This window comes from Typopeltis vanoorti, chromosome 6, assembly GCF_054136105.1.
Source record: "Typopeltis vanoorti isolate ZY-2024b chromosome 6, IOZ_Tvanoo_1.0, whole genome shotgun sequence".
Taxonomy (NCBI): Eukaryota; Metazoa; Arthropoda; class Arachnida; order Uropygi; family Thelyphonidae; genus Typopeltis; species Typopeltis vanoorti.
The window spans coordinates 5014962-5036838 of record NC_143554.1 but is presented as its reverse complement, the minus strand read 5'-3'; the positions used below and the strand labels follow the sequence as shown (position 1 = coordinate 5036838).

At 35.2% G+C, this 21877-nt stretch overlaps 1 protein-coding gene across 3 annotated transcripts in view; it reads left to right on the top strand.

Annotated features, from left to right (window-relative positions):
* LOC150105258 (uncharacterized) overlaps positions 1-21877 on the top strand; it is a 560407-nt gene that overhangs the window by 412999 nt on the left and 125531 nt on the right. For 2 of the 3 annotated variants that reach the window (XM_090394016.1, XM_090394015.1), the window contains exon 21: positions 3074-3235. In XM_090394016.1, coding sequence (XP_090250142.1) covers positions 3074-3235 — 162 coding nt within the window. Of the gene's footprint in view, positions 1-3073; positions 3276-21877 lie in introns of all 3 variants that reach the window. The other variant, XM_090394017.1, reaches the window with a different exon arrangement.

Below are 21877 nucleotides of genomic sequence, written 5' to 3'. Positions count from 1 at the left end.
GGGTGTTCGGGATAAATTTGACAGTTTCGTAAGGAAAAAGAAAATCTTCTTTGTATCTATTAAATTTAATGAATTGACAAAAAAACATTACAGGCAGAGTTAATTACAATACTATCAACAAGATTTACTCAAAATAACCACCATTAGCATCGATCACAGCTTCAATTCTGCTTCGGAACCTCGAACAAGCTGATGCTACAGTCTCCCTGGGAAGGGCCGCAAAAACTGTTTTAATTTTATCCATTAACTGGGCTTTTGTATTACTGGAAGTGCGATTGGTGTCTTTTTCAACTGCGCCCCATACAAAATAATCCATGGGGTTAAGGTCTGGGGAGTTTGGAGGCCAAACATTTGGACTGGTGAAGTCGTAGAAATTTTCAGACAACCATTTTTGACTTTTCCCAGAGGTGTGGCAAGGGGCCGAATCCTGCTGCCATACATACGGCCTACCATTGGCTACCCTTGTTATCCAGGGCTTGACTACAGTTAGCAACTCCACGAACAAAGCCCGAATTCCAATGCCAGGGTTCTTCAACACCTGTTCCTGCAGATTTGCAAGGAATTCTGCTGTACGAACGCAATCAGATCGTCTGCTAGGGATCTTTCTTCTTGCTACATCCTCGTAGTCACCATTGCAAGTCTCTAGTTCATGCCTGATTGTTTTTACTGTATTCAGGGAGCATTGGGCAGCAGTCGTAATATCCTTATTTTGATGGCGGGCACGAATCATCATGATACAAGTTATTCTCTTCCATGATTCAGGTGGGTTCCAGCTATCCATCCTTTCTGACATCTTGTATATGAATGAAGAAGGGTCCAAACTTTTAAATGAAGAGAAGTGTGTGTTAATACATGTAACTTACGGGAAAATATAATTAATTATAAATATGTCAAATTTATCCCGAACACCCTGTACATCATTTAATACATTAAATGAATTTTGGAATTAACTGGAAGAATCCACTATCATTACACTAATATTGCTACATTAAATGTTAAATTGTGTTAAGTATAATCTCTCTCAACAAATTTCGAAGAAGAAGAAACATTTTATAGTTAGAAAGACATAGATTTCAAACTATTCAAAGATGTGAAGAATTATGTTTAATCCTTTCAACTAAACATAATTTTAAACATGAGTTATGAGCAAGGATGGCAGATTTTTTACTTCCAGCACCTCTCTGCCATGCAACATAGACTAAGTAGCCCAAGAAAAAAATGGTTGACACAACACACACTGATACTAGGTAACTAAAGTTATCAATAATTATAGACTCTTCTTCTTTAGCCTCTTTCCATCCACTGGTGGATGTAGGCCTTCCTCTTGACTTCCCGTTTCTGTCTGTTGACCATCTCATGTCAAACCTTTGTATGATTATTATATAACCATTTCTAAATCAAAATCTGCATGGCATTCAAACTGATTTCTCAGATACAACAAAATAGTTAAAAACAGAACTTTATGAAATCCAGGATACTGAAATATCTTGTGCTTTTGCAGTATTTTCATTGTTAAGCATATCTATTGAGAAATAGATATGCTTAACAATGAAAATACTGCAAAATAAGAACACATACAATTATACACATACATAACTACGTATAAGAACACATACAATTTACATTCATAATACAACGTGTCCGGTGTATTATCGCGGAAATATTGATTGCCGCCAATTCATCATGGGAAAACTCTTTGTGGATATTTGTGAAAAAAAAAAAAAAGAAATTTTCCATATAAGAAATATTTTTAAAAAATATTTCTTTTAAAGTCTTTTAAAAAAATTAAATTTTTTAAGAATATTTATTTTAAAATTTTTTTAAAAATTTAAGAAATATTTTATATATTATTTAACATTTCAATTATCTGGTGATCCCATGTGAAAATATTGCCATTCACCAACATGCACTGGGCTATCATGGTGAATTTATGGCCTAACCTTCGAAGATGAATCCGACAGAAATGAAATGGCCCTCATTCCCCGGAGGCCAGATTGTTACCACCTATGGCAGCAGGCAGTTAAACATGAAGGCAGAGGGTGCTAAGAATCCCTGGGTAACCAGATCATGCTGCCATTGGAAACTAGACCTTGGTATATTAAACTGTAGGACTCTGAGCAGTGAAGCGCAGCTAACTATTATATTAAAGTAATTTATATTAAAGAAATTATAACTTTAGTAATTATATTAAAGAAAATGATAATAAAAATTATATAAATCCTATCATCATTATGTAAATCAGCATTAGCTTAAATTGCAGGTGCAATACTACTCTTTACCTTTTCCTCCAACACTAGTATTTTATAGAACTAAGAAATTTTAAATTTTATATTTAGTCTTCTTTATTGAAAAAAAACAAAATGTATAGATGTATGCGCCCAAAGTAAAATAGGTAATTAATTACCTCTCTTGTGAAATGTTCAAAAATAAACGGTAATCAGAAATATCATGTCGTTAACAACTGGATAAATGGCGTACCCTCTCCCACCAATGAACTGTGGATTCGAAACTCGCAAATGGCATAGATATTTAATTGTTTTTAGGTAAGAGATGAATTTCATCATCTAATGTGAGACCACAGCACTCCTTATTGGAGGTCTGAAGTGGCTTGAGTGGTTTCCATGTTTGGTCATGGAATTTGAGCAGGATTTCCGAACCAGGTTAAAAATTACAACGAAACTCAAATTAGGAAACTCGCTGATCAATGAATATATTACTTTCATTGTATAAGAATAAAAATATTATGAAAATCTAAGTAAAATGTAAACAAATAATACACTAGTATATAAAAAAAAACTATATTTTGTAAAATTTATCTTGCACTCATTTACTTTTCATATGTCGTATCAATGCAATATCATTTCAATTTTCTAGCGAATAACATTTTCAGCAAATATTTTCTATGATGAATTTTCCCAGCAATGAATTGTCTGTGAACCATAATACACTGGCCTCATACCCTCAATTGCTTCAGCTGTAAATCCAAATCAACTACCCTTATGGCATAAGTTACATGACTGATGGCTGTTCTCCAAAACTGAGAAAGTTATTACTGTATTTTTTTTTCCCATAGGGAAAAGAAGCTGAGATATATACCTTAGGACAAGATTATAAACAGGAGTTTCCTAATCAGCAACAGGAAGACATTGTACATGAAGAACATATGGTTAGACAAAGTGGTACTGAAACAAAATATGGACAGAAAGAAGCTTCAGACTGGGATGATGACTGGGCTGTATGTATATATACAGTTCATTATTTCTTTAAATTTTCTTGTAAGTTACTTTTTGTTTAATAATGCTATATGAGAGCTTTTTTGCATGAAAGAAGTTAATTACCATATGTTTCCCCCAAAAATCTTGAGATAAAATTCATAAATCCTTATTTATGAATATAATGATTGCACCACACCTGAGTGAGAGAAAACAACTGTCTATATACATTGATGGATTTATGCAGAAGCAGATATGGAGGCATACTAAGGACATCAAATAGAAGTCTGCTATATCAGTGGTTGATCCAGACATCTTAAAAGTTATTACAATGTTTCATTATATAATGGGTATTATGACATTTTATACTTATAATATACTAGGTTCATTTTCCTTTTTTTTTATTTTTTTATTTTTATTTTGTGCCCATTACACTGGAGTTTGGTTGGTCAACCTATAGTATATACCCATGGTGGCCAAACTGCGGCTCACAAGCCACATGTGGCTCTTCTTAAGTTTTATTGTGGCTCAACTAACAAATAAAAAATATTTATAATTTTTCTTCATTTTCTATTGTTTTTAATTTAATTTTTCAATTAACTACACTGCTGTTTGTCAATGTAGTTATATTTATATTACCTTGTCAGAAAATTTAAAAAGATACAAAAGAATCAACTGACATTACAGACCAACCACAATTAGCAATTTTTATTCGTTTCATTCTTGAGGACGGAGTGACGCGAGAAAAATTATTAGATTTAATAGCATTAAAAGATAGTACTCGTGGTGTTGATATTAAGGAAGCTTTTGATGTTGCTCTTAAAAATGTTCCAAAAAGTAAATTTGTGGCTCTTAACAATTAACAAAAAGTAAATTTGTGGCTCTTAACAATTTCTGGTAGGTAACTACGGCTCTTGCTACCAAAACTCTGACTACTCCTGGTATATACATTAGTACTGTGTATGGGTAGTGGGTTGGGAAAGGAGGAATTTGTTTACGTTTGATTTGAATGACTTTAAATTGTATTCCTTGCGAAACACAGCTGGTGGGAGATTGTTCCACAGTGCAGCAGTTGCAGGGATGAAGGAAGAGGAAAAGAAATTTGTTCTGTTTGTTTCTAGGGGTACTGTGAAGGGATGTTGTGCAGCAGCTGCATGTGTTCCAATGAGTTTAGTACTAAGCAGAGGAATTATTGATGTTATTTCAGATGAGCATTTCCCATGGAAATATTTGTAGAATATATATACTGCAGAGACCATACATCTGTGTGAAAGTGGGGAGGATAGAGTTGCTAAGGGATGGATTATTGATAAGTTTAATTGCTCTCCTCTGTATTGAGTCGAGCATTTTGAGAGAGCTTTTGGGGGGCCCCACCCCATATGTGGGAGCAGTATTCAATAGTTGGGCGGATTTGTGACTTGTATAATGTTAATAGCTGTTCAGGGGGTGAAGTAACGTCTTGAGTGAAAGAGAAATCCTAGTTTTTTTTTGAGGCTGAGGATGCAATGTTTGAGATATGTTTGTGCCAGGAGAGGTGTGATGTTAGGGTGATTCCAAGGAGCGAGATCTCAAGCTGTCTGGAAATTTGGGTACCATCAAAAAGGATACTGGGAAAAAATGATTCTTTTTTATGGGAAATAGTACAGAACTGGGTTTTATTGGTGTTTAAATTTATGAGGTTATCCGAACCCCATTGTAGGATGGCTTTGAGATCAGAGTTGACGGACGGTGGTGGTGGTTGATGTTCTGTAGGTTGAGGTGAGTTGTGTAGGGTAAGGCTTATCAAATGCAAGCGAAGAGTGTAGTGTGCTGTCGTCTGCAAAACTGTGTATTGGGTTGGAGGTCAATTGCAGTAGGTCATTGATATATATATAGCAGGAAGAGGGTTGGTGAGAGAACAGAACCTTGTAGGACCCCAGCATTAATTGGGTGGTGAGAGGATAGAAAACCATCCACCATCATACACACAGGTTGCGTCCAGACAGAAAACTGGCAATCCACCCTACAGAAGTCCTGGGTCAGTCCGAATGATGGTAGTTTGCCTAGTAGGCCTTTGTGCCAGATCTGGTCAAAGGCTTTGGAGATATCTAGTGCAACCACTTGAGATTTGTCAAACCTCTCCATTGCATTTGTCCAGAGATGGGTGACATATGTGAGTAGATCTCCTGTTGATCGGCAGTGGCGGAATCCATACTGGTGGTCATTTATTTGGTGAGTGTCTTCAAGATAGTGAAAGAGTTGGGAATTGATGATTTTTTCCATTACCTTTGACAGGACTGAGGTGAGTGAGATAGGGCAGTAATTGGATGTTGACTTGTCACCCTTCTTGGGAATGGACTGAATATAGGCCAATTTCCAGTTTGTGGGATACATTCCAGTGGAGTAGGAGAGTATATATAGGTGACATAGGATAGGGGTCAGTTCTGGAGCACAAACTTTCAGAACAATTGGGGAAATGGCATCAGGGCCAGAGACTTTGTGTCTAATTTGGACAGTATTTTTCTGATCTTATCCTGGCAAAAGGATATAGGGAATATTGTATGTTGGGTATCTGGAATGGTTGGGAGACATTTACCATCGTCAGTTGTGCATGTATTTGAAGCAAAGTATGAGGCCAAAAGATTGTCTTTTTCTGTGGGCGATGATGCAGTCGAGCCATTGGGGTGTGATGGGGTGGAAATAGTGTTGGACAGAAGTTACGGCCAATTGCTTTAGCAAGAGACCAAAAGGCTTGGCTGCCGTTTGGACAGGCTGCTAGTTTCCTGCTTTTTGCTCTTTCGAACTCGGTTTTGGAAGCGTTCATTGTTTTTTGTTTTTTTTTTGCATCTATTACTGGCTTTGATGTAAGCTTTGAAAGAGGATGGAGTTCTTGATTTCAGCCGATTGTGGTATGTCTGGTGTTTCATCTCTACAACCTTGGAGAACATCTTTTTGGAGAACCAGGTTTTCGTTCGTTTAATGGGAGTTCATAGTGTTGTGTGGAATGTATGTATTCATGCCGGTGAGGATTACTTTGATAATAAGCTCAGTGCATATGTTTGGGTTGGAAGGCCGGAAGCAATAGTCCAATCATGGGAATGCGGCATAGAAGTTGCAGAGGCTGTTCCACTTGGCACTGTTATAGTGTCTTGTATGGGCGTGTTTGTGTAAACGTTGTTGCATGGGGGGGGATGAGATCTAGGGTGTTTGGGGAGTGGTTTGGGTTATCTGGTATTCTGGTTAGCATCTGGACAAGTTGTGTAAGGTCTTTGGTGATGGCAGATGTTTCGGCATCTCTGCCTGCAAGATCTGTACAACTGGAGGAGGAAAGCCAGCTAGTGTTGTGGACATTAAAATCTCCTAGGAGGATTTCGCTGTTGGGAAAGGGGGATTGGAGAAAGTTGATTTTTTGAGGGAGAGGAAATTAAAGAGCACAGGGTGGTTGGTTGTGTTGGGGAAGCGATAGAGACAGCAGATGAATTGGACTGAGTGGAGAAGGGATATTTTCAACAAGGAGGTCGAAGTTGGGTGCTCTCTGGCAGGGTATGTCAGAGCGGATGTATGTGCAGACACCATCCTTAGGGCGAAAGTTGTTGAAGAGTGTGTAGTTTGGAAGGTTGAAATAAGTGGTGCTGGGGGGGGGGGGACGGTGAGATCTGTGTTTCTACCAGGAAGAGTAGGTGGGATTTGGTAGATTGTAGGTAGTAGTGGACACTATTCAGGTTGGAGTTTAGGCCACGAATGTTGGTGAAGTTGTGTAGGGTTTTGTGAGTCATATGTTGGACCACATGGATCTTGCACATTTCCTATGCAGTGCCTGCATGCTGGTCTCCATGGTGGCTGCTAGTGGCATTGCTTGATTTTTTCACCAGTTTATCTTGGCTGTAGTCAATGGTTCAACTGTTGTTACCGTTTTGATGTTTTTGTTCGAGCTGGCGTCTTTGTTCCCTTTGCGCAAATGATAGGTCTGGTTGTGCAAGCATGCGCAATTGGGGATAGCTGTCTTTGAACTTGTTGTTGATCGCTGTTATTATTTTTGATGTGCTTGACGGCATGTCGCAAGTCATTTTTACTAGGTGCGGAAAGTTCGTACCATCCTTTTATTTATAGGCCCAAAAACGATGCCACCTGACGATATTCTTAGGATCGATGTTGCATTCTTCAACTAGTTTGTTGATGTCCTCTTGTAATGATTTTCCGTTTTCCATCGGGAAATTCAAAATCATGCCGTTGAATTTGTGTTTAGTCTCCATCAAGTCGTTTACCGTTGATGCGATTAGATTGCGAAGTTCTTTCGCTGGTGGGGTGGAGCTTGCGTTGCGCTGGTTTTCAATTTGTACTAGCTTAGCTTTAACTGCACATATTTTGGAGGTAAAAGTTTCATTTAAAGCATTGATGTGCTGTTCGAGGTGCTGCTTTCGACACATTTACCTATGTTCAGAAGTTGTTTTACCGAAGGGAGGCACAGCAAACAGAAGAACGGCTGGTTAAGTTCGATAAGTAGCTTTTGCACTGCTTCGTTTATTTTCACGCAGGAAGCATGCAGCCAGTGGCAACAAAACTCGCAGAATATGCCCTTTTTTCTGTCTGCGACACCAGTTTTGCAGCTGCAGCACATAATAGGTATCGGTGGCGGTTGATAGCACTGTGCTGGTGTGACACGTGGTGCTTGTTCACTGTTGGCTTTTGATGCTGCCATCTTTGCTGCATACGGTAGGCATCATGAGCGCTTACATGGGCTGATTTAAAATTGGAAGGATAGCTGATTTAATACACTATAATACTTACAGGTTGTACTGTAGTATTCCACTGCTCAGCATCTGCTGTTTGGTTTTTGTTTGATGGTTAATTTCGCTGTTGAATCTATGGCTGAGGTGTAAGTCATCCCAAGAAGAGAAATTTAATTATGCTTTGATACCTGAACATTATTGAAAATAAGGGAAAGTGACTTGAGATCTTTCTTGCCAGGATCATACACGATTGTGTTCTAGGAGCATAAAAGTTAACAAAGTTATCCTCACATTGAAAAATAGTGAGGAGATCAGAGTTCAAGTGATTTATGAAGGATCTTGAGAACTTCTCATGATCAGATGCTATGAGGTTTCTTGAATGAGAAAGAAAAGCAAAATGTGCAGTCATCTGAATAGCTATGGATAAGATATGAAATCAGTGGAAATAGCTTGTTTATATACAGGAGGAAGAGAGTAAGTGAGAGTACAGAGCATCCTTTGGTGCTCATGCATTGATTGTGGAAATCTGACGAGAAGCCATCATAACATGTAGTGAATGACCTGAGAAGCTGGTGACCCAGTGGTAAAAGGTTGAAGGCAGACCAAAGGATGATAGTGTGCTGAGCAGATCTCTATGCTAGACTTAATCATTGCCTGTGCATCCACAATAAGAGTAAAGTGGTGAACTTTACAGATAATTGGCATACAAATGTATCAGAGAGTGTTTCAATAGCAGCATGAAAGAGCTGGAGAATGCTGGTGTAGCTGCAGAGAGAGAGAGAGAGAGGGGAGGGTGCATTTATGTGGAGTCTTTCATAGGACAAAAGTCTAAAACAGGAGAGAATGAAAAATAATGACTAAGCAAAAGAGGAAGAGTAGAGAGAGAGAGAGAGAGAGAGAGTATTGTATTATGATTTCATGATAAGAGATGCACTTGATGAGATTATGACAAAATTGTTTACAAGGTGTGAAGTTAAACTGTGTTAGTGATACTTTTGGAATACATTGAGATAAAGTGAAAGAGCTAGTTGTTTTGGCAGATGTATTTGAAGGGTGAAAAACATGGAATGAAAGAGTTACTGGAAGAAGTAAAGAAGAGTGACTGTGTTAGGGCTGTGAGCCTATTGCTGCAGTACGACAGGAGGGGAAAAAGAAGCAGCAATTGCAAATGGATCATTTATGTATGTTATGCAGGATGAATGACATGTAGTCTATAGATGTGTGGACGAATTTGATGGATGAAAGAGCTTACATGAGACTGATACATTGTACTTATGGATTTAGTGTTAGTTGCTTGATGAAAGCATTGTGATTAAGATAAGAATCATAGCATGAAAGATCTGGAGAATGCTAAATGCATTGAGAAATGGGACGAATGGAAATGCAAAATCAGAAAAACTAAAGCTATTGTGATGGGATACAGGTAAAAGTTGGTGTAGGCATCATCGTTCATTTGGGTAATGACTCAGCCAGAATGACATTTCATTACATTGCACCATCATTGTTTGTGGGTTAAGCCAATATAAAATATAATTTGGTCTCTTAAGACTGAAATTGTGAGCACATCCTTATTCATTTTTATCTAAGCAAATATAACTAAGTACACTACAAGCAGCTATGCATTCAGTCAGAAATCACATTTTACTTAAGCAGCCGATATTTTATATTCTATTCCTGAAATTCCATCATGACCTTTTGAGTTTCCTTGATTTTGTAACCATAATTCTAGAATAAGGTAGTTAGTCTTATATACTTGTTAATAAACTTTGTGTGTAAATAGCATGTGTTCAGCTGGCTGGTTTGCATGGTTGCCCAATGAAAAATCAGTTTCCAAGCAAAAAGAGCCTCTTACCTCTCTATGAGACTAACTAACTCATTTTCATTTGAAGCTTGCATAAAGGTTCTTTGCATCTAACATGATATTTAAATCCAGATCTTTTCCACTGAAGAAATTCATCACAATATGGATTCATTGAACTTGAGCAACAGAGATGTTGGAATCTATATTGGTAATGACAAATTAACTCAATCTCCAGGTGTGTGTTCAGTGGGATAATTATTTGATGGTTGACTTTGATTTTCCTTTTTAGGAAATCTTGCTTTCATTCTGTTTAGTAGATTTATACAAGTATGACAACGTTTGTTAACAATATACCTGATGGGTATTGGTTCTGGAGCACAAGTTTTTAACATACCTGGAAGGATGCTGTCTGGAGCAGATGACTTATTAGTATCATGGCTGTCAAGATTTTTTTGATTTCCTTCTGGTGAAAGATCAGAATATACATGGTGTAAGTAGTTCATGGTATACTAGCTGGGATAGTGATTTTCCTTGTCTAAATGAAGATTGAAGCAAAAGAATGATGCCAAGAAGGCTGATTTACCTTATTGGACATGAAGTCTCACCTGTTAGCGGGAGATACTTATTAATTTGGCTCTTAAAAAGTCTTCTTTGGATTTGTTGAGTAAGATGCTGGAGTGTTTGACTTGTGTCATTAAATGCATGCTGAAGTTTGACTTTGGTCTGCAGCAGAATATTTTTAGTAAACATGGGCTTGCTCTAACTCAAACTTACTTACCTCACTTTATAGCTTTCAGGCTGCCTTTACCACTCTCCTAAATCAGACAATCTTGTCATCCTTTCTGACCATTTATCTTTAAAAGTTAATTTTGTATGTACAAAATACTAGGAAGAAAATTATTACTTTTACAAAGAGTCAAGGAATATATGAAAAATTAAATAAAGCAGACCATATAATTATAGCCAGAGATCTTAATGCCAGAATAGGAATGAAAAAAATTAACAATAATATACAAAAATTTGGAGAACCAACAGTAAACAAAAATGGAAAGCGACTTATTGATTATACAATATATAATAATTAAAAAATAATGAATACACTTTACAAACATAAAAATATACATAAATATACGTGGTGTGCAAGAGGACAAAAAATCAATAATAGACTACTTTATAGCATGAAAAAGCAGCAAACCTCTTCCTGGACGTTAAAGTTAGACGAGGGCTAGAAATTGACACAGATCACTATTTAGTACAGGCAAAATTAAGATTTCCACCAAACTGGCTACAAAAAATAAAACAAACTAGAGAAACAAAATTTAATTACAAAGCAAGCTACTGAATGATTCAAGTACTTATACCTACAGAGGATTAATAACTTCTTAGAAAAAATACAAGAAAATGAAGACATTGAGAAAGAATGGAATAATATAAAAGAAATTATCGCATCGGCAGCATATAAAAGTCTAGGAACACACGAAAAATATCATAAAAATAAAAAATTACATTCCAATGAAATAAAAACAATAATTGAAAATAAAAAAAAAAACTGGCTTTTAAAAGATGGTTAAGTAGCAAAAAACAAGATGAAATTGAATATAAAAAAGATGAGCAATAGCCAAAAGAGAAACCAGAAAAAGACACAGAGAAAGCTGGGAAAAATTTGTATCATATCTAGAAAATGACATGTACAAAATAAGACCTAGTGCATACAAAATACTAAAACACATGAATGCAGATATAAAAGAAACTGCAAATATAAATTGTGAAATAGATGTAAAAGAATTCTTAGATTACTTTATCTTGGATCAACAGATCTTTGGACGGATAACACTGGCATCAAAAATAATTACACCAGAAACTTAAGGTATTTTGTAAATGATATGATAACAATGAAAGAATTAAAGGACAATCTAAATAAAATAAAAAATGGCAAATCAGCAGGAGAAGATGGGATAAACTCTGAACTGTATAAATTTGCTGGAAAAAAATTTCATCAAAGATTACTAAAATTTTTAAAAAAAATATATACAAATGGACAAATAGTAATGGAATGGAATACAAGCATAGTAATACCTATATTTACAAAAGGGGATAAAACAAAATCTGCTAACTACAGCGGTATTAGTTTATTGAATACATGCTACAAAATATATAGCAGAATACTTAATGAAAAACTAAAAATATACAGTGAAAAAATATTATTAGAATGTCAAAATGGATTTAGAAAAGGATGCTCTACAATGGATGCAGCTTTCAGTTTAAAACTACTTATAGAAAAAAGAAGATAATTTACTTAAGAATAAAGAGCTAATAAGCTTCATTTCGGCAATGAAAACATTACTTAAATTAAGGGGATATTGAATCCCGCATAGTTTTAAAACCGAATAAGAAACTCAAAGATCAGAATCAGAGAGTTTCTTGCCGAATATAGTAAACTATAAAGTATCGGCGGCACTAGCGTTAGCCAATGCAAGTGATCCTAGTACGTAGTACAATACCAGGGCAGCTCGTTGTAAAGGTGGTAAAGTTCTGATCACTATTCTTAGGTATTTTCTATAATGTAAAAACACATTTCCTAGGAAATGTATGCTGTTATTACATTATGGAGGGAGGTCACTACCCAGACCGGTTTCAGCCTTTTTTGAGGCTTCATCAGTGAGTAGCTAGACCTAATACCGAAGTGTATAGCGAAAAGAACTTATGTACTCTGCGAACGAGTTTCCCAAACAGGTGCAACCATTAAGTTACTTAAGAATAAAGAGCTAATAAGCTTCATTTCGGCAATGAAAACATTACTTAAATTAAGGGGATATTGAATCCCGCATAGTTTTAAAACCGAATAAGAAACTGAAAGATCAGAATCAGAGAGTTTCTTGCCGAATATAGTAAACTATAAAGTATCGGCGGCACTAGCGTTAGCCAATGCAAGTGATCCTAGTACATAGTACAATACCAGGGCAGCTCGTTGTAAAGGTGGTAAAGTTCTGATCGCTATTCTTAGGTATTTTCCATAATGTAAAAACACATTTCCTAGGAAATGTGTGCTGTTATTACATTATGGAGGGAGGTCACTACCCAGACCGGTTTCAGCCTTTTTTGAGGCTTCATCAGTGAGTAGCTAGACCTAATACCAAAGTGTATAGCGAAAAGAACTTATGTACTCTGCGAACGAGTTTCCCAAACAGGTGCAACCATTAAGTTACTTAAGAATAAAGAGCTAATAAGCATCATAAGAAGAGAATTTAATTTGAAAACTCATCTTTTGTTTATAGATTATGAAAAAGCATTTGACAAAGTAAAAAGATATATACTGTTTGATATATTACAAAGAATAAATATACCTGATATTTTACTACATGCAATATTGAGTATATATAAAGATAATGAAATAAAAATAAATGAAAAGTTATCTCAAAAACAATCTAAAAACCGAGGAGTAAGACAGGGATGCCCTCTGTCTCCAACACTTTTCAATGTTTACATTAATGAAATATTAATAAAGTGGAACACCTTAAACAATCCAGGTATAGAAATTTCCCAGAATAACAAAATACATACTCTATTATTTGCAGATGATGAGGTAATAATATCAGATAAGGAAGACTATTTACAAAGAGCAGTATATAATTTAAACATTACAGTAGAACAGTTTGGAATGAAAATTTCCATAGATAAAACTAAAACAATGGCATTTGCTTCTAACTGGAGTTTGTCCAGTTAGAAACAAAATAGTTATTAATAATAGAATAAATAAATACTGGATCACAGATAAATACAGATAAATCTTGGATTTGAAATATCACATGAAGGAGAAACAGACATAAAATTAAAAACTTCAAAATTTTTACAGATTATAGGCCTGATGAATAGAACACTCAATGCAAATATAGTACAAAAAGAAACACGCTTGAAAATATACAATACTTGAGCAGTGCCCACATTATTATATGGCAGTGAAATTTGGACAATAAACAAACAAGATAAACAAAGTACAATAACAAGTGAAATGAGATTTATGAGAAGAACTGCAAAATACACATTATTAGATCAAAAAAGGAATGAAGACATTTTAAAAGAACTAAAAACAAAATCAATAGAAGAAAAACTAAACAATTATAAACAAAAATGGATTGAACATGTAAACCAAATGGCCAATACTCGACATCCTAAACAAATACTAAAATATAAGCCAATTGGAAAGAGAAGGCAGCGTAGACCTCAAAATAGGATATTGGATGGACAATGAGACCAGAACTGACCAATATGGTCTATACCTGTAATTAGTGTTATGATGATGATGATGATGATGCTGCTGCTTTTACCACTCTCCTAAATCAGACAATCTTGCCATCCTTTTTGACCATTTATCTTTAAAAGTTAATTTTGTACAATCTAGTTATCCAAGTTGTAAGATAATTATCTTTCTAAGAGACTTTATCATTCATAAAACAAACTACCTCCTCCCTCTTCTTACTTCACAGATCAAGCTGAAAGGGAAAAATAATAATTTTCTAGCAGTTATAATCTAATAAAAATAGGTAACCTACCAACCATTACGCCAGACAGTCATTATTCTTTCAACACTCAAGACCAGCTCTCCACCAAATGCACTATAGATGTCTGCTCATCTTTTGGCAGCCTGAATGATAATCATATATATCTCCTTATGGCATTGTAGTTGTATTAAGTGGATGACCTCAGGGATTTCTATGCCTCTTTTCCATGGTGACATTACTGCTTCCCCTCTCCCAATCCAAATGCCTTCTCTGAACTAATAATTGAAATAATCATTAAGGGAATAAGGGCCTTTTTCTCACTCCAATGTGAACTCTAAAAAATGAGCCTCTGCAGCCCATCATAAAAATATAGCATATGTTTTGAATGCTCATGTCAAAAAGTCAGGTTTTCATTCAGTTTACTGTAGGCCAAAAACGAGATAATTTTTTTGTATACAAATCCACCTTCATAAGGGTGAAATGCGATAAGCTTGCCTCCTGCTAAAATTGCAGTTGAGTCTTCTTTTACTGCATTAAGGCTTTTGGAAGTAACTTCTGTCCTTTTTTGTTATATTTTATCTGTGTATACTCCTCTTAACTTTCACCAACAGTATATCACAAAATTCCTAATTACTCTTGATACTAATAAAGTTTCTTGGTTGGCTGAATGTTAGCATATATGCTTTCCAACCTCCAGATTTGGATCCAGCTGTGGGTATCGATGTTTATAGTTCTCTTTAGTGAAAGATGAATTTCATTGTCCAGTGTGAGACCATGGCCTCCAAGCTAGGCCATGTGTGGTCTCATCATTGGGAGTCACATAAAAAAGAGAGATAGTATCTATCCCTCCAGTTGTGCTCAAAACTTATGTCCCATAGTATAACACCTATCCTGTATCACCTATATAAGCTTTGATATTCATCTAACATCTATTCAACAGCATACTTACTGTGGTGGAGTGTTATGATAAGAAATGAATTGTGTTCTCTCAGGGTGGAGAATTTCAGTGGAAATAATCTCTCTCACACCATATCTCAAAGCCATTTGTGTTACTAATGGCTTTGAGATATGGTGTGAGATGGATGTTTATAGGACATGATATTTAGTGGGATGTTGTTATAAATAATACATGGTGATGAGCAGGAAATCTTTAGGCAGATTAGTTGGGCAAATGCAAAGCTTGCTCATCAGATTCTGTAAAAGCCACAATCTAACCATAGCAAACACACTATTTGAACAGCAAAAAAGAAGACGATACACATGGATTGCACCAGGCAACATGGAATATCAATTAGACTACATAATCATCCAAAAAAAAAAAAAATATATATATATATATATATATATATATATATATATTGTAAACTAGGTGAAAATATATAAAAATTATTCTGGAGCAGATCTGAATACTAATCATATCCCAGTCATCATGACAAGTCATTTACGATTGAAGAAATTGTGCATAAACAAACCATACAAATAATGAAACATAGCTAAAATAAAATATATAAATGCCTGCAAAGACTTTAGAGAAGAAACAGAAATTAATGAAAAGTGGGAATCTCTAAAGAGAGAAATAAATAAAGCTGCAGAAAAACACTTTGGAAAAGAAGAAACAATACAATATTAGCCATGGATCACCAGCCTACAAAGGGAGATAAAAGTCAGCCATCAAACTATCATCTCATTGTGCTCACCTCACTACTATTAAAAGTGAGGGAGGAGGTCATCAAAAGCTTCTTTACCAATATGGATTGCACCATTCCCATTCTACAGCAGGCCTCCTTGCTATCCTTACCCACTTTTGGACACAGGATATGGAGAGATTTGGAAAAGCTCATGTGATCACTCTTGATATTTCCAAGACATTTGATTGGGTCTGTCATCGAAGCCTTCTAAACAAGCTAGCATCTTAGGGTCTCCCTCCTGTCCCTTGTGATTGGATTGCCAGCTTCCTCTCTAGTCATTCATTACATGTCATGGTGGGTGGATGGCTTCCTCTTATCAGACTTGTTGCTCAATGCTATGGTACTACAACATTCAGTACTGTCATCCATTTTCTACCTCTTCCTCCTTTACATCAATCTCTCTCTCGAGCTTTGAAACTTTTCATCATTTTGCTGATGGAAATATTCTCCATCCTTCTTCTTTATTTTAGAAACCTTGTAGCATTCAAATGATTGTATATTAATACTTATTTATTTTTGATGTATTCTCTCTCTGAATTTATGCACATTTTTACATTGGAATATAGTAATATCTAGTCTGTGTATGAAACAGATATCTAAAAAGAGTACACCTAGTAATAGTATTATTAGCTGTATGTTTGTTTGTTTTTTTCTGATTTTACCAAATCATGCTAGGATTTATTTCTTATTATGCTGTTTTTAGTCTCCAAAGCATATCTGTTTGCAAAGTTTAATATAAAAAAATCAGTTAAAAAAAACAGTTTTACTTTGAGAACTTTCTGTATAAAACTAGCTTTTCATGATTGTTGTCTTTCTACTTCTTCCTTTCACACTGAGGTAAATAAATCCATTATCTCTGGGTTATTTATATTCAGCATAAAGCATATTCTCTATGATGATGAATTCTAAAATAAAGACATCTTTCTTCAGAGAAAACACTTTCATAAGAGAAAATAAGACCTTATAAAGATGGTCTTATTTTCTCTTATATCGTATTATAACCTTTGATGATGATGTATTTTCATTCTCTGTGATAATCATATGAGCTACATCCACCACATATATTATAGAAGTGCCTCATCATAGCTAAGCTTGAGTAGTTTAGGTTAGCTATCCATCGCGGTATCTAAATGAAATAGTCCCATGGTTGGTGTCTAGTGCAGAGTTTTTTTGACTATGTAAAAATAAATGAAAATACAAAAAAGGTAAAGAGTAATAAAAAAAAAAAAAATCCTTTTCCCTCCCATGGTATTAATGTACTGTAGATTCACAACATTTTGAGTAAGAGAGCCCACAGAACAAGTTTCTTTTCCTTCTCCTTCATCCCTGCAATTGCTGTTCTGTGGAACAGTCTTCCCCCTGGCATAAACACATCACAACCATTGCATCCTCAGCTTCTAAAAAAGTAGAATTTCTCTTTTGCTCAAGACGTTACTTCACCCCTGAACAACTGTTAACCTTATACAAATCACAAATCCATCCAACTATTGAGTACTGCTCTCACATATGGAGTGGGGCTCCCTCAAAATGCTTGACTCAATACAGAATAGAACAATAGACTTATTAATGACCCATCTCTTACCAACTCACTCCCTCCACTTTCACACAGACAGTTGGTCTCTGCAATATGTGTATTCTACAAATACTTCCATGGAAAATGTTCATCTGAAATAGCATCAGTAATTCTCCCACTTACTACTAAGCTCATCAGTGCAGCTACTGCTCAACATCCATTCACAGTGCATCTTGAAACCCACAGAACGAGTTTCTTTTCCTCCTCCTTCATCACTGCTGTACTGTGGTACAGTCTTCTCTCTGATACATGGTACTAATGTGCTATAGGTTGATCAACCAACCTCTTGTGTATGGACTCAACATAAAGTGGACACATTGTCATCAATCCTATACCCTCAAGAGATGTATAGGATACTATGATAGTACTACACGATTAAGTTTACACTATTATTAATGCCCTATCAATTTTCCTCCAAATTAATTCTATTTGTCAAGACTCCAGTATTGTCACATCTTACATTTCAGTCTTTGTGAGCACTTTTAACTATATCAGTTCATCTAGATCTGTTTAAGTGCAGTACTATCTTAGATTAGTTCCACTCACACATTCATGGATGATGACAATGCTAATTTCCTTCCATTTTTAATATGATGCTGCCAGTTGTCATCTGTTCAGCCCTCTTTTGATCAGCTCTGTTATTTTTAACCCAGCTCTCATATCCACAAGTTAAAATTGGTTTTAAAGACTGCCTTGTATGCTGCTTTGCTATACTGCCTTGCTAGCTTAGAGTTTTGGTTTATTTTTCTTATTCTACATAAATATATTCATTTGGCTCTCCACCATGCTGACTTTTCTTATTATATTGTCTATTTCTGTATTTATATCATAGATTTTACATTCAGAATGCTGTTGATGTTTTCAATTTTCTTACCTATTTCTATTTTCATAGTCTGTCTTTTTATTTCTGATTTTCATACCAAATTTATTATATCTTTTATTCAATCTAGGAAAAGAACCTCAAAACTTGCACTGGTTTTATTTAAAAGCACATCATCTGCATAAAGTGCTAAGTTGAATATCTCCAATTTTGATATCAAGTTAGATTCCACTTTTCTTCATTGTGGTATTCATAACCTATATTGATCATAATATGATCAATATAGGTTATGAATAGGAGTGGAGATAGTGTACAGTCTTACACCTGTATTACATCAGACTACGCCCCCCCACCCCCTTCATTTCTAACTGCAGAATATATATAATTGTATCATATTGTGGCATTCTGGACAGTTTTTCTGTTGGCACTTTTTCTTATGCTTAAAAAAAATATATATATATATATATATATATATATATTATTATTATTATTTTTTTTTTTTCCTAGAGATAGATGTTAAAAGTTTGGTTATACTATAAATTAAAGATGCCAAGAAATTTGGTTTAATCATTTATCCAAGTGTAAACAAACAAAGTTTGTGCTTCAAGTATCTTCAGGACTGTAGTCATTAGCCACTATATATACGAGTTGCCAGTCCTGAAAATACTTCAGGTGCAAACTTTGTTTGCTTAAACTTGGATAAAGGATTAAACCAAGAAAATAATTTTTTGACATCTTTAATTTATAGTATAACCAAATTGAAAAGCTTTAAACATCTATCTCTAATCCAGAGTATTTTATTAATAAGGTGTGATACTTTTTGGCTACTTGATATGGAAACATGATTTCTGCATTACCTTGGTATCCCTTCACGGTCTGGCTCCCACTGATGAAACCTCAATAAAGGTCCAAACCAGTCTGGGTAGTGACCTTTCCCATAATGCATAGCATTATACATGCCTGAAAGGATATGTGCTTTACATTATGGGATACTAAGGCAAGTGATGTGACGTCAGCCTCTATATACAAGTTGCCCAGTCCTGAAGATACTTCAGGTGCAAACTTTGTTTGCTTACACTTGGATAAATGATGAAACCAAGGATATAATTTCTTGGCATCTTTAATTTATTTTTTACATAGCTGGAAACCCTGCTCTAGAGACCAAACATTGAACTTGAGCCACTTCACATCTCCGATAAGTGGGGAAGTGGTCTTGCACTGGGCAGTTATATTCATCTTCCACTTAAAGACAATCACAAACATCCATCCTCATGGCAGAATTCAAACTTAGAGCCTGTTGGTTGAAAAGTAGCTATGCTAACCATTTAACCAACCAGACCAGCAGATCTTAGAAACTTAAGTACAGATCATTGTTATATTCCCTGAAATTCTGAATTATTTGCTGTAAAGTGAAAATCTGATCCAAACTCCTGCTTGGCCTAAACTCAACTTGATCTTCTCAGATTTATTTTCTCAAGTATGCTTGTGTAAGTATATAACTTGACATTTACTAGTATTAAATTAGCACTTTTATTTACTAAAACTAAGCTATTTTCACACGCTTACAACTTCAGCCTATTCAAATGATTCTGCAAGTGCTGCATATCAGTTACATTTCTAATTACCCTGCCTCTTTACATCATTAATAGGCTTTCTATCTCAGGAAATCCAGCTAGAGACACGAGACCATTCATAAATTTACAAATCTGAAACAGAAGTAGTGTTTAATTATTATAATTTTTATTTTACAAAACGAGTATGGTATTGTACAGATTATAGATTTAAAATTTTATTACAAATTAATGAAACTATTTAATGACTGCTGTAAATATAAACTTATTCATTATTTTATACATTATTTTGTGTTTGTCTTAAATATAATACTATAATATAAATTATATGACTAATATGACTATAAGTCATGTGTAGCGAAACAGGCACACCTAATTGACATTTTTATTAACTTAGCCACCTCGAGTCGGTTCATTCACAGAATGATCCTTTTTGTTTGTCAGGTGGTTTGTTACGTTAATTTAATGGGAGGGGCATCACTTCCACTAAGGAATGAACTTTCATGCTGTAATGTATGGTGCAGTCATTAATTTTTCAATTTTATGGTTAAATTTAGATCATATTTGATAAGTTGATAAGTTCAAAATTATAGACAATTTTTTTTTCTTAATTTCTAATTTTATATTTTTACTTTATTTTCATTTTTAAACTAATTTGAAGTTTATAAATACTTTTATGAACTATAAAAATTATAAAGCAGTTCATTGCAGTTATTATCCAAAGCAGATTTCATGTATGATAGAACACTAATGATATGATGAGGCATTTAGAACATATGCATGAATCATTTCTTAAAAGAAGGCCTGAAAGAAAATACATAACCTTCAAGTAGCCTAAAAAAAATTAAGGCTGAACACTCAATTTTAAATTTTTGTAAAACAAGAAAATTAACTGATATTTTATCTAGATTGGTTACCAAAGAATTAGCTATTATATTATTATTACTTTTACAGGCAGACTCATTAGGGAGGCCCTAAACATCATGTCAAGAACTATCCAACATTTGTGCAGTATCAATCATACTTTGCTTTGAACTCATTCACTGTAATGGTACCTACAACAGACTCTGGCAACCTATTCCACTCATTCACTACACTCCAAGCAAAAAACTTAGTTCTTACACCCTTACTCAGTTTCCATGGATGGCTCCTAGTTCTCCCACCACCAGACCTGTTCTGAAAAATTTTCTCTGATTTAATCGTTAAAACTGTTCAGTAATTTGTATGTCTCAATAATATCACCCCTTTTCTGCCTAGCAACCAGTTTCTGTAACCCACAAATCTTCCACCTGTTTGCATAAGGTTTATTCCACAGACCTGCTACCATCTTGGTCACTCGCCTCTGGATCTTTTCATCTCCTCCTCATCACCAAGAAATTCTGGCACCCCAGATCTGCATGCAGTAGTCAAGATGGTGTCTTATCAAGACTTGATAAAGAGAAACAATAACTTGCTTGTCAGAGTATTCTTCAGTAACCAAGTGATCTGATGAACTGCTTTAGCTATTCTTTTGCTATGTGCTCTCTAAAATTTAACTCTTATCCACTAACCCTCGCAAGTCTCTGACTTCGTGAATTTCCTGGAGTACAGTTCCACCAATGTGGTATACAGCTGGTAATCTTTTCATCCCAAAATGCACAAACTTACACTTAGCCACATTAAACTGGCATTCCTTCTCCTTTGCCTAGTCTGCCAATCTATCCAAATCATCCTGCAAAATTTTGACATCATCTGTATTAACTATTGCTCTACCCATCATCAACAAAGAACTGAAGAGTTCCCCTCAGATCCTGTCCTATATTGTTAATGAACAAAATAAACAGTAGCAGTCCAAGAACAGAACCCTGTGGCCTGCCACTAGTCACAGACCTTCTTTTGGATTCTACTTCTGAATAATCTACTCACCGATATCTCTCCATCAACCACCCTCCAACCATCTCACCAACCCTATATCTATCCCCCATATGCTGCAGTTTACTGATTAAACTGAGCAAAGGCCTATGA